The sequence below is a fragment of the Felis catus genome, chromosome C2 (assembly GCF_018350175.1).
Source record: "Felis catus isolate Fca126 chromosome C2, F.catus_Fca126_mat1.0, whole genome shotgun sequence".
In the NCBI taxonomy this organism is placed as follows: Eukaryota; Metazoa; Chordata; class Mammalia; order Carnivora; family Felidae; genus Felis; species Felis catus.
The window spans coordinates 117,292,647-117,306,975 of NC_058376.1; the positions used below are offsets into that span (position 1 = coordinate 117,292,647).

General features: G+C 36.2%; 1 protein-coding gene and 1 long non-coding RNA gene across 3 annotated transcripts in view; one reads left to right on the plus strand and one right to left on the minus strand.

Annotated features, from left to right (window-relative positions):
- LOC123380103 overlaps positions 1-14,329 on the minus strand; it is an 80,661-nt gene that overhangs the window by 30,164 nt on the left and 36,168 nt on the right. The gene's annotated exons all lie outside the window — the stretch shown is intronic.
- LOC101086249 (phospholipid scramblase 2-like) overlaps positions 1-14,329 on the plus strand; it is a 31,920-nt gene that overhangs the window by 4,042 nt on the left and 13,549 nt on the right. The window contains exons 2-3 of the mRNA XM_023260479.2: positions 9,053-9,212; positions 13,418-13,460. Of these exons, the coding sequence (XP_023116247.1) occupies positions 9,120-9,212; positions 13,418-13,460 (136 nt within the window). The 5' untranslated portion in view covers positions 9,053-9,119. The remainder of the gene's footprint in view (positions 1-9,052; positions 9,213-13,417; positions 13,461-14,329) is intronic.

A 14,329-nucleotide genomic window follows, 5' to 3' on the forward strand; every position in this document is an offset into this window, starting at 1 on the left:
AAATAGAGGCCAGAAAACCAATAGAAAATATCAGCAAAATTGAACTGGGGTTTTGAAAAGATAAGCAAAATTGACAAACTTTTAAGGAAAAAAAAAGTGAAAACAAATAAATCAGATCAGAAATGAAGGAGACATTGCAACTGATACCACAAAAATACAGAGAATCATTAGAGAGTACCATGAACAATGATATGCCATCAGTTAGATAACCTAAAATGGATAAATTCCTAGAAACATGCAACCTACCAAGACTGAATCATAAAGAAATAGAAACTTTGAATTAGCCAATTTCTAGAAAGGAGACTGAATCAGTAATCAAACACATTCCAACAATGAAAAGCTCAGAGTCAGATGGTTTCATTGGTAAATTCTGCCAAACATTTAAAAAGTTAGTGACAATTCTTCTCAAACTTCCAAAAAATTGAAGAGCAAGGAACACTCCCAAACTCATAAGGCCAGCATTATGCTGATACCAAAACCAGACCAGGGACACTACAGACAAAGAAAATTAGAAGTCAATATCCCTGCTGAATATAGGTACAAAAAATCCTCAACAAAATATTAGCAAACCAAATTAAACAACATATTAAAATAATCATCCTATGATCAAATGGAATTCATCCCAGAGATGAAAGGCTGTTCCAACATGTGCAAATCAATAAATGTGATATACCACCTTAGTAAAAATAAAAAAGAAAAATCATATGATCATTTCAACAGATACAGAAAAAGCATTTGACAAAATCTGACATACTTTTGTGATAAAAACTCTCAACTATGGGTATGGATGGAATTTATCTCAACATCTTAAAAACCATATATGACAAGCCCACAGCTAATATCAGACTCAACAGTGACCAGTTGAAAGGTTTTCCTCTAAGATCAGGAAGGAATAAGACAATAGAGCCCAGTTTCACCAGTACCATTCAACATAGTACTTGAAATAATAACTACAGCAGTTAGGCAAGAAAAAAATAAAAGGCATTTATGTTGGAAAGAAACAAGTAAAACTTTCTCTGTAGATGACATAATCTTATATACAGAAAACTTTACAGATTTCTATAAAAAACTGTTAGAACTAATCAACAAATTCAGTAAAGTTGCAGGACATAAAATCAACATACAGAAATCAGTTCTTTTTTTTTATTATTTGTTTATTTTGAGAGAGCGAGAGAGAGCGTGCGCACATGAGCGGGGTAGGGGCAGAGAAAGAAGGAGACAGAGAATCCCAAGCAGACTCCACACTGTCAGTGAAGACCCCTATGTGGGGCTAGAACTCATGAACCACAAGATCATGACCTGAGCCAAAACCAAGAGTCAGACGTTCAACTGACTGAGCCACCCAGGTACCCCAGAAATCAGTTCTGTTTCTATATACTAACAAAGAGCTATCTGAAAAAGAAATTAAGAAAGCAATCTCATTTACAATGGCATCAAGAACAATAAAATACTTGGGGATAAATTTAACTGAGGAGGTGAAAAACCTTTACACTGAAAACTATTAAACATCAATGAAAAGATTGAAGGAGACGAATAAATGGAAATATTCTTGGATCAGATGAACTAATATTGTTAAATGCCCATAATACCCAAAGTCCATGCAAAGGAATGAGATTGGATCATTGTCTTACACCATACACAAAATCAACTCAAAACGAATGAAAGACTTGAAAGTAAAGCCTGAAACCATAAAATCCTAAAAGAAAGCAAGGGGTTAAGATTCTTGACACTGGTATTAGAAATGATTTTTTGGATTTGACACCAAAAGCAAAGGAAAAATCAACAAGTGGGAGTACATGAAACTAAAAAGCTTCTGTTCAGCACAACAAAAATGGAAACCAACAAAATGGAAAGGCAATCTATCCAACGTTAGAAAATAGAAAATATTTAAAAATCACACATCTGATAAAGGTTAACAAACAAAGTATATAACAAATTCATATAACTCAACAGCAGGAAAAAAAATTCATTAAAAAAAGAGCAGGGGAATTTTTTCCAAAGAAGAAATACAAATGATCAAAAGGTACACATAAAGCTGCTCAACATTACTCATCAACAGGGAAATGCAAATCAAAACCAAAATGAGATACCACCTCACACCTGTTAGAATAGCTATTAACAGATAAAAGATGGGGCGCCTGGGTGGCGCAGTCGGTTAAGCGTCCGACTTCAGCCAGGTCACGATCTCGCAGTCCGTGAGTTCGAGCCCCGCGTCAGGCTCTGGGCTGATGGCTCAGAGCCTGGAGCCTGTTTCTGATTCTGTGTCTCCCTCTCTCTCTGCCCCTCCCCCGTTCATGCTCTGTCTCTCTCTGTCCCAAAAATAAATAAACGTTGAAAAAAAGATTAAAAAAAAAAACAGATAAAAGATAACAAACGCTAGAGAGGATATGGATAAAATAAAAATACTTCATTGCTAAAAAATGCTAGTTATCTGAGCTTTCTAGTGAGTCCTGATCTTTTTGCTGGTGGAGGGTCTTGCCTCGATATTAACGGCTGCTGACTAATCAGGGTGGTGCTTGCTGAAGGTTGGGATGGCTGGCTGTGACAATTTCTAAAATAAGGCAAAAATAAAGTTTGCTTCATCAATTGACTCTTCCTTTCATGAAGGCAGAATTTCTCTGCAGTATGCGATGCTTTTTGACAGGCTTTTACCCACGGTAGAATTTTTTTTTTTTTTTCAAAATTAGAGTCAATCTATTCAACCCTCTGCTGCTGTGTCCAGCTTATGTAATATTTTAAATTCTTCATATTTGTTTCAACAATATTTACACCATCTTCACCAGGAGTAGATCCCATTTCAAGGGATCTTCAAGAAACCACTTTTTTTTTAAATATATGAAATTTATTGTCAAATTGGTTTCCATACAACACCCAGTGCTCATCCCAAAAGATGCCCTCTTCAATACCCATCACCCACCCTCCCCTCCCTCCCACCCCTCATCAGCCCTCAGTTTGTTCTCAGTTTTTAAGAGTCTCTTATGGGGGCGCCTGGGTGGCTCAGTCGGTTAAGCGGCCGACTTCGGCTCAGGTCATGATCTCGCGGTCTGTGAGTTCAAGCCCCATGTCGGGCTCTGTGCTGACAGCTCAGAGCCTGAAGCCTGTTTCAGATTCTGTGTCTCCCTCTCTCTGACCCTCCCCCATTCATGCTCTGTCTCTGTCTCAAAAATAAATAGACGTTAAAAAAGTCTCTTATGCTTTGGCTCTCTCCCACTCTAACCTCTCTTTTTTTTTTTTCTTTCCCCTCCCTCACGGGTTCCTGTTAAGTTTCTCAGGAGCCACATAAGAGTGAAAACATATGGTATCTGTCTTTCTCTGTATGGCTTATTTCACTTAGCATCACACTCTCCAGTTCCGTCCACGATGCTACAATGGGTCATATTTCATTCTTTCTCATTGCCACATAGTACTTCATTGTGTATATAAACCACAATTTCTTATCCATTCATCAGTTGATGGACATTTAGGCTCTTTCCATAATTTGGCTATTGTTGAGAGTTCTGCTATAAACAATGGGGTACAAGTGCCCCTATGCATCAGTACTCCTGTATCTCTTGGGTAAATTCCTAGCAGTGCTACTGCTGGGTCATAGAACAAGCAATCCTAAAATTCATATGGAACCACAAAAGGCCCTGAATAGCCAAAGTAATTTTGAAGAAGAAGACCAAAGCAGGAGGCATCACAATCCCAGACTTTAGCCTCTTCTACAAAGCTGTCATCATCAAGACAGCATGGTATTGGCACAAAAACAGACACATAGACCAATGGACTAGAATAGAAACCCCAGAACTAGACCCACAAACGTATGGCCAACTCATCTTTGACAAAGCAGGAAAGAACATCCAATGGAAAAAAGACAGTCTCTTTAACAAATGGTGCTGGGAGAACTGGACAGCAACATGCAGAAGGTTGAAACTAGACCACTTTCTCACACCATTCACAAAAATAAACTCAAAATAAACTGAAAAGGACCTGAATGTGAGACGAAACCATCAAAACCCTAGAGGAGAAAACAGGAAAAGACCTCTCTGACCTCAGCCATAGCAATTTCTTACTTGACATATCCCTGAAGGCAAGGGAATTAAAAGCAAAAATGAACTATTGGGACCTCATGAAGACACTTTTTTTTTTAACGTTTATTTACTTTTGAGAGAGGAGAGAGACAGAGCACGAGCAGGAGATAGGCAGAGAGAGGGGGAGACACAGAATCTGAAGCAGGCTCCAGGCTCTGAGCTGTCAGCACAGAGCCAGACGCAGGACTCAAACTCACAAATGGCGAGACCATGACCTGAGCCAAAGTCAGAGGCCCAACTGACTGAGCCACCCAGGTGCCCCTCAAGAAATCACTTTCTCTGTTCATCCATAAAAAGCAACTCTTAATCTGTTCAGGTTTTTCATGGGATTGCAGCAATTCATATCTTCAGGTTTCACTTCTAATTCTAGTTCTCTTGTTATTTTCACATCTGCAGTAATTTTCTTCACTGAAGTCTTGAACCCCTCACAGTCATCCATGAGGGTTGGAATCAACTTCTTCCAAACTCTTGTTGATACTGATATTTTGACTTCTTCCCATAAATCACAAATGTTCTTAATGGCATCTAGAATGGTGAATCCTTCCCAGAAGGTTTTGTTTACTTTGCCCAGACCACCAGAAGTATCACTGTCTGTGACAGCTATAGCTTTACAAAATGCATTTCTTAAATATTAAGACTTTAAAGTCAAAATTACTCCTTGTTCCATGGGCTGCAGAATGAACGTTGTGGTAGCAGGCATGAAAATGACATTAATCTCATTTTACATCTTCATCAGAGATCTTGGGTTTGCGGTGCACTGTCAATGAGCAGTAATATTTTGGAAGGAATATTTATTTCTAAGTTGTAGATCTCAAGAGTGGGCATAAAAGATTCAGCAAAATATGTTGTAAGCAGATGTGCTGTCTTCCAGGCTTGATTCTTCCGTTTACAGAGCACAGGCAGAGTAGATTTAACATAATTCTTAAGGGCCCTAGGATTTTCAGAATCGTCTATGAGCACTGGCTTCAACTTAAGGTCACCAGCTGCATTAGCCCCTAATGAGAGAGTCATCCTGTCTTTTAAAGCTTTGAAGACAGGTATTGAGTTTTCCTCTCTAGCTAACAAAGTCCTAGGTGGCATCTTCTTCCAATAGAAGGCTGCTTCATCTACACTGAAAATCTGTTGTTTGGTGTAGTCATGTTCATTAATGCTCTTAGCTAGACCTTCTGGATAACTTGCTGCAGCTTCGACATCAGCACTTACTTCATCTTGCACTTTCAAGTTATGAAGACAGCATCTTTCCTTAGACCTCATAAACCAATTTTTGTAGCTTCAAACTTGTCTTCTGCATCTTCTTCACCTCTCTCAGCCATCGTAGAATTGAAGGGAGTTAGGACCTTGCTCTGGATTAGCCTTTGGCTTAAGGGCATATTGTGGCTGGTTTGATCTTCAATCCAGACCACTCAAATTTTCTCCATTTCAGCAATAAGTCTGTTCTACTTTCTTATTCTTATGTTCACTGGAGTAGGGCTTTTATTTCCTTCAAGAACCTTTCCTTTGCACTCACAGCTTGGCAGTTTGGTTTAAGAGGCCTAGCTTTTGGCCTACCTCAGCTTTCAACATTGCTTCTGCACTAAGTTTAATCATTTATAGCTCTTAATTTAAAGTGAGAGATGTGTGACACTTCCTTTCACCTGAACACTTAGAGGTCATTGTGGGGTTATTAGTTGTCCTAATTTCAATATTGTTATGCCTCACAGAATAGGGAGACCAATGGAGAGGAAAGAAAAGGAGGGGGGTGGCCTGTTGGTGGAGTAGTCAGAACACAAAAAAAACATTACTCAGTTAATGTTTGTTTCACCCCAAAACAATTACAATAGTAACATCAAAGATCACCAATCGTAGATCACCATAATAAAGATAGTAATAATTAAAAAGTTTAAAATATTGTGAGAATTACCAAAATGCGACAGAGACATGAGGTGAGCAAATGCAGTTGGAAAAATGGTGTTGATAGACTTGCTGGATGCAGTGTTGCCACAAACATTCAATTTGTAAAAAATGAAATAGTGCAAAGCATAGTGAAATGAAATGCAATAAAACAAGGTGTGTCTGTGTTCAACATTGTCTTAAAAGCTCTTGTCAGATCAATGAAGGAAGAAAATGGGATAAAATCAACTAAATTAGAAAGAAAAATAGAACTTTTTCTATTTGGAGATGGCATAATCTTCTATAGCAACCCTAAGGGCTCCACTAAAACATTATTAGAATTAAAAAATGAGTTCCATAAACTTGCAGTATTTACAATAAATGAAATGAAATCAATTATATTTCTATAAACTTGCAGTGAATTGTTCCAAAAAAAATTATATATACAATAACATCAAAAAATGAAATATTTAGGAATAAACTTTAAAAGATGCACAAAATTCTGAAACAGAAAATATTATTGAAAGAAATTAAAGAACATCTAAAGGAATGAAATTTTGTAGATCCTTGTGATTAGAAGTCTTGATATTATTAAGATAGCAATGTTCCCTAATGTGACCTACATAATCAATTAATCTCTATCAGAATCACAGGTAGCTTTTTTTTTTGTAGAAACTGATGAAGTGACCCTAAAATTTATGTGGAAACTCAAGGCACCCAAAGTATGCAAAACAATCTTGGAACAAAATAAAGTTGGAGAACTCACTCTTCTCCCTTTCTAAACCTCTACAAACTAAAGACACCGGTACTTAGGAAAGATAGACATATATGAATGAAACAGAATGAGAATCCAGAAATACACCCTTACATTTATGGCCAATTGATTTTCAACAAGGATGCCAAAACAATTCAATGAAAAAAAAAAAATCTCTTCAGCAAATGATGCTGTACATCCACATGCACAAGAGTAAAGTTGGACCCCTACCTCACAGAATATACAAAAATTAACTTGGAAGGGATCAAAGATCCAAATGTAAGACCTAAAATGTTAATACTATGGATAAAATCAGAGGTATAAATCATTGTGACCTAGGATTAAGAAATGGTTTCTTAGATATGACACCTACAGCATAAACAAAAATAACAACAAAAATAGATAAATTGGAGTACATAAAAAATTTTAAACTTTTGTACTTCAATGGACATCAAGAAAGTGGAAAGACAACTTATACAATGAGGTAAAAATAGTGTGTATATTATAATGGGACTTAATCCAAAATGTGTATGTGGGATCCAAGGAATTTAACAAAAATCCCCAACCCCTGGACAAGCAGAGCAAGACTAACTCCATTTTGTGCTACACCCACCATCTCATGTATAACCCCCACATGACCTGCTTATTGCTTAAGACACTCCCCCACTCTAGTCAAGCCGCTGAGCACACCCTTACTGGAAACCGGCTCATATAGGAATGCGGAACCCCTGACCGCCAAAGAATGCAAACCCCACCTTTTGCCCGCCAAACTTGTGCCCCAATTCTGACCAGAGTGATAAGCTAGTTCAAACAGTTACTATAGGGTAAATTGTAATGCAATTGGCCACCTGCGTGTGGACTGACATGACTATGCAACTTTCTGGGTGTGTTACAATCTCATTGGCCACTGGCCTCTATAAAACTGCTATGCGTCTTAACCTAGGGTCCAAGTCCCTGCTCCGCTGTGTCGGGTATACTTGGGCCCAAGCTCGAGCTTGCAAATAAACCCTCCTGCGTTTGCATCGGTATTGGCTCCTTGGTGGTCTCTCGGATTCGAAATTGGGGGCATTACATGTAAAATCATTCATAATTCAGCAATAAAAAGACAAATAACATAGGTAAAAATGGGCAAAGGATTTGATGACAGTGTTCTTCAAAAAACATATATAAGTGGCCAAAACACATGAAAAGTTGTTCACTAAAATTAGTCATTAGGGACATGTAAAAAACACAATGAGATATGTCTTCAAACCCACTAGGGTACCTGTAATTAAAAAGACAAACAAATAACAAGTGTTTGCAAGAATACTGAGAAATTAGAACTCTCATACATTGCCAGTGTTCATGTAAAATGTGCTAGCCACTTTGTAAAACATTTTGCTGTTCTTCAAAATTTTAATCATAAAAATGTAAACAGCTAAACTAAAAAAAAATCTCAATTTGCTTTTTTTCTCTCTTTTGCTACCATCTTTTCTTCCTTTCTCTTTATCTTAGCTCTAACTTCATAATCTGATTATTTGGAATGCCATCTATTTAAAACTCACTCTTACATTCTGTAGTAAATGTTTTTCCAAAACACATCTTTCTCTTACCATGATTGATGTTCATCTCTTGCATTTATGTTGTCATTGCTTATTTATTTCTTTTTCTTTTTTTTATCTCTTACTTATTTCTTATTTTATTTTAATGTACCTGAATGAGAGTAAACTTTAATATTTGCCTCAAAACAATGTAATGAATTCTGTAACACCTTAAATGTGTTTATAAGAACTTAGAATCATCCTCCTAAATTTTGAGTTAGAAGCACGGGTTTGTGCATTTATTTTGTAAGTTTAATTCTGATACAACCTGAGGAAAATACAGAGAATAATGAGACTTTATTAAGGGCCAGAAAGAAAAATTTGACTCCATATATATTTATTCTAAGTTTGTCAGAATCACAGAACTAGAGATAGATGGTTCTCCAAACCTCAATTTAAAAATTTTTGTCTGATCTTTATGCAGAACAAACTGTTATGTCCACCATAACACATCTTTCAACATTGAAGAGAAAGAAGGCATCTAATCATTGTCAATTGATTCTGAACCTAAAGAATTAAGTGTATTTAAAAAGATCAAGGGCCACATAGGAATGTGTGTAACAATTACACAGTTTATGATACTGGTATCAACTGGGATTTCTTGTATGCCTGAGATTCCTTTTTGGTTTTAGTTGAGAATAAAATTCTAAATATTCCAGTTGAAACCAATTAAAAAAAAATCAGTATGGGTGATGTTTACACCATTAAATAAAGAAAAATGAACCTGAAATTGAAGTTGGTTCTTGTCTTAAACCAGGTTAATGTTTCTTTCATTTTAGATTTTAGAGATAAAAAGAGAAATCTCTTCCATCTGTCACATGCGTGAGTATTTATATAATCTTGACTATGGCTTTTCGTAATCGTCAGTCCATGATACAATGGATGCAAACACCAGGGATAATACCCAATTGTCCACCCGGATTGGAATATCTGACTCAGGTATGGTAATGTGCTTCTGGTTGGAATGGCAAGAATATGAATTTCATAGTTTCAAAATACAATGTGTGTTATAGGAAAGCATTTTGACTGCAGATTGAAGTATTTTACCTGCAACATTAAGATTTTTGCATTTAATTTAAAATTTTGATTGAAGTAGTAAATTTACATTGTAGACATTATAACATTGCCATTTACAAATGTATTTCCTGAAAAGTCCATTTAAAAATGAATACTTGCTTTTTAAAGTAGGAAATTGGATTTTGAGAATGTAAGTAAAAACTGGCTTCAGGAATCTTCAGTTTGTCTATTTAGGTATGGGAAGCCCGATATGCAATCGTGAAATGTGCACTATTACTAGGAAGATTGTCTCCAGTTCTCTACCAGATTTAATGACACTGAATTACTATCTTGTTTATTCAATCAATTCTGATTTAATTTCCTGTAATGCTGTCTCTGAATAATTAAGTTTGGCATTTCACATGACTAATCACTGGCCTCATCTTAGTTTTCGATACTTTAAAAGCTAAAGAGTATGTATGTTCCTTCTTAAAAAGGTTATTTACATTTTCAGTGCTTAATTATAAACTTGTCGCAAACAATGATATCAATCTAAGAAGATTCAATTTTGAATGTAAGTAAAGGGTAAAAACTACGTTAAATTTTTTATTCTAAATTACAGTATAGATATTTCTCTGAATTAAAAAAATATTTCTAATAAGTCTTTAAAAAATTTTGTGAACCTACTTTACAGACTGATAGTTTTTCATTTCCCTTTTCTTTTTTTTTTTGTTTTTATTTTAATTCCAGTCAGTTAACATACAGTGTTGTATTACTGTACAATACAGTGATTCAACACTTCCATAAAACACCTGGTGCTCATCACAGGTACACTCCTTAGTACCCAACACCTATTTAACCCACCCCTCTTCATTTCCTTTTCCTGTGGTAAAAAAAAAAAAAAAAAAAAAAAGGTTAAAACTTCACATTTAAATTAATTGACAAATGTTTCTCCTTAAGAAAGCCTTAACTACGGCAAATCTTCTTAATATTTCTATCCTAATAAATTGAAAGTTATGTCCATTTCTTTAAAAAAAATTTAATGTTTATTTATTTTTGAGAGAGAGAGAGAGAGAGAGAGCACAAGCAGAGGAAGGCAGAGAGAGAGGGAGACACAGAATACTAAGCAGGCTTCAGGCTCTAAGCTGTCAGCACAGAGCCCATTGCAGGGCTAGAACTCACAAACCATGAGATCATGACCCAAGCCAAAGTCGGATGCCCAACCAACTGAGCCACCCAGGAGCCCCTATAATTCCACTTCTTAGGAATTAGGGGGTATGTCTCCATGTATTTCATACTTATTAAGCTCATTTAGTGGGGGTATATTTCATAAGCAATGCTCCCTTACATGCAAAGGAGCAGATCTTATCAATCTCCCAATTTCTCTCTGAAATTCCTCAGCTACCAGATCTTCTGGTTTAAAGATGGTTTAAAAACCTAGTAAGTGTTGTGTATGTGGGGACACAGCAACAACTCATAAAGTGATACCATGTAGGATCTGAGTATTGCCTAAGTTGTTTTTTTTTTTTAATTTTTTAAATATAAATCATGGTAATAAGTGAAGAACAGTTGAAACCTAAAGATGCTATTCACTGTATAAGACCAAATCATCTCATGGTATGACCCATTGTTTTTGTTTTTGTTTTAATTTTTTTATTAGAGAGAGAGAGAGAGAGAGAGAGAGAGAGAGAGAGAGAGAGAGAAAGATCGAGCATGGGGGAGGGGCAGAAAGAGAGGGAAAGAGAGAATCCCAAGCAGGCTCCACACTCTTGGTTCGTGAGCTCCTGACCTCAACTGAAATCAAGAGTCATTCTTAACGTCATGCCTAACGTCATGCTTAACTGACTGAGCCACTCAGGTGCCCCCGTGTGACCGGTCTTATAACACACCAGAGGGTCCTGCCTCCTTTTTTAAATTTTTTTTTTTAACGTTTATTTATTTTTGAGACAGAGAGAGACAGAGCATGAACGGGGGAGGGTCAGAGAGAGAGGGAGACACAGAATCCGAAACAGGCTCCAGGCTCTGTTTCAGCACAGAGCCCGAGGTGGGGCTCGAACTCACGGACCGCGAAATCATGACCTGAGCTGAAGTCAGCCGCTTAACCGACTGAGCCACACAGGCGCCCCTCTTGCCTCCTTTGAAATAACATTCACACTGCACAGATGATTGCATTTAGACTCTTTCCTGGTTCACATTTTCTTTTCTGCTTTTTGTTTTCACATCTCCACAGCCACACTGCCTCCCATGTTTTCAGATTTCTCATGCTCCAGAATTCAGATCATTTTGTTATTTTGTATCTGTCTACACATTTCTGCAGACAGCCCTGCAAGCCCTTTATTGATTCAGAATGTTTTCAGAGAAACGCAGTTAAGCTCTGGTAGTGAGGTATCCCTTGCACACTCCCAGGCTCCTTCCAATGTTCCAGATGAGAAGCTGGAAAACACAACAGTAAAAACTAGAAAGGAATCTAAATCTTTGAGGCTAAGAGCCGCCACTTAGAAGATGACCTTGACTCTATCATCATTGTATTCATTACACAAAATATTTAAACTCCTCATGTGCATGTAACACCTGCTTCTGCTTCCATTGTTTCAAGCTCATTTATCTTTTTCTCTTTGTGGTAGTTGTGTTTGATACTACAAACTAAAAAGGTGCTTTTATCAACAAGATTTCTCAAAACATTTACAGAACTAGCTTTGAGGAAATCTAGGTTTTTCCCGGCATCAGCATTTGGATTAGTAATTGTATTTTCTCACTGTGATGTTGGTCTGTGTAAATAACCAACTAGTGACTCTTGGGTTCATTATTTTTTTTAGTATAACTGACACACAATATTATATTAATTTCATATGTGTAACTTAGTGATTTGACAGGTTTGTACTTTGTGCTATTTTTACAAGTATAGCTAACATCTGTCCCATTACACCCAACACTAATACAATATCATTGTATTCCTTACACTGTGCTTTTTATTCCCATGACTTATTCATTCCATAACTGGAAACCTATATCTCCCACTCCCTTTCACCTTTTTTGCCCAACTCCCTACACCCCACTCCCCTCTGGCAACATTAGTTTTATCTCTATATTTATAGGTCTGATTTCTGCTTTCATTTGTTTTTTGTTTTGTTTTGTTTTTTAGATTCCACTTATGAGTGGAATCATATGTATTTGTCTTTCTCAGTCTGACTTATTTCACTTAGCATAAATCTTCTAGGTCCATCCATGTTGTCTCAAATAGCACCATTTCATCCTTTTTGATGGCTGTGTAATATTCCGTTGTGTATATATACTACATTTTTCTTATCCATTCATCTATTGATGGACATTTAGGTTGCTTCCATATCTTGGCTATTGTAAACAATGCTGCAATAAGTATAAGGGTACATATATATTGTTTTATTTTTAGTCTCTGTGTGACCCACCAGTGGCAGAGAGTTCCAGTCCCTCTTTTCTTTTTTGCTTTTGTCTATTTGTAGAATTGCCAGATAAAATGCAAGACACTGAGTTACATTTGAATTTCAGATAAACAAATATTTTTTAGGTTAATGTTTCATGCATTATGTGGCATATAGTTATGGTAATAATTATTCATTATTTAGCTGAAATTCAAGTTTAACTGAGCATTCTGGTGTTTTTGCTTTGTTTTATTTTGTTTTACTAAATCTAGCAACCCTATCAATTTGGTCACAGAATTTCACTTATAGCATGTAAAGTCTTCTAGTCTTCACTATCTTTCACATGGAACAGACGACCTTTTTTTCCACATCTTCTACTTCCCTAAAGAGAGCATTGAGGAACGTTACCTGCTTGCATGATGGGTTTGGGTTTCTATTTAAGACATCTTTATAATTATATTTAACTCGTAATTGTGCTTTGGATAAATGTCTGACTGTACTTGTAATTGTTTAATACTTAACAAAAACATTTTTAGAGTATACTGTATATGGATGGCCAGAAAAAAAAAAAAAACCTACCTCACATTTAGACTAGTATATAACATTTGACAGAAAATAGAGAGATGTCAATAATAGGTCAATTACTTTAAATGTCCTAAATATAGGTATTAACGTATATGTTTATTGGTAGATACTTTAAGTTTAATTTAATTACTTCATACTACCTATCTTTATTTTCTACTCTTTTAGATAAATCAGTTACTAGTGTGTCAACGTTTCGATCTTCTGGAAGGTATGTACCAAACACACAGATAGATGCACTCTTGAATGTATAACTTGTGCTGTAGCTCAGCCAGTCCCTATACATTAAAATGCTTCATGTGACTGGGCAAAAATAAACCTTGAAGTATGGTGAGAATATACAGAAGTCCATAGTCAATGATAGATAAATACAATAGTAGTCTTCTTATGGAAAAGGACAAAGGTATTGGCTCCAGATCACTCCTAAAAATTCTAGTCTGCACTTTCAGTCCTGCTAAACAGTAGGTCTATTTCCTAAAAGAGTCTTCCCATCCTAAATTCCTCAAATACAGGTATTTCAGAGAAGCAGTGATTGCAGATCCTTCAGGAATTCTGCTAGGAGAAGCAGAATCCAGGTAAGTTTCTGGGCAGTTCAATTCCACTCCCAAGCCAGAGAAATTGTTCTTTAGAATGCAACTGTTTACCTCTATCTCCTCAACTTAGTACAAGTATTTGTTTCGTGTATATGAGGCTATGATACATGTAAATAAAATTAAATCAGTGTTTAGTTAAAAAAAATTATCACCATTGTGACTCTGTGTATACACGTTAGAGAATCTAAGACTAAAATAGACATTTATGGTTTGGTTTTATTCACAAAAACTTTTCAATTTTGGCATTCAAAAATGAATGTTTTCTTTGTTTTTTTTCCTGCTGCCCTGCACTAAATGACTCATTTTATGAATGACCATTTATTCCAGAATCCCCACTGAATACCTATAATGAACAAGACACAATGGTAGCCATTTGAGAAAATCAAAGAGTCAGACCTGGGCTTTCCCTGAAATGTGGGTGAATATACTTAAATAAAATACATAGTATGGAGCCATAAAATTAATGAGAGAAGGAAAAACCAATTGT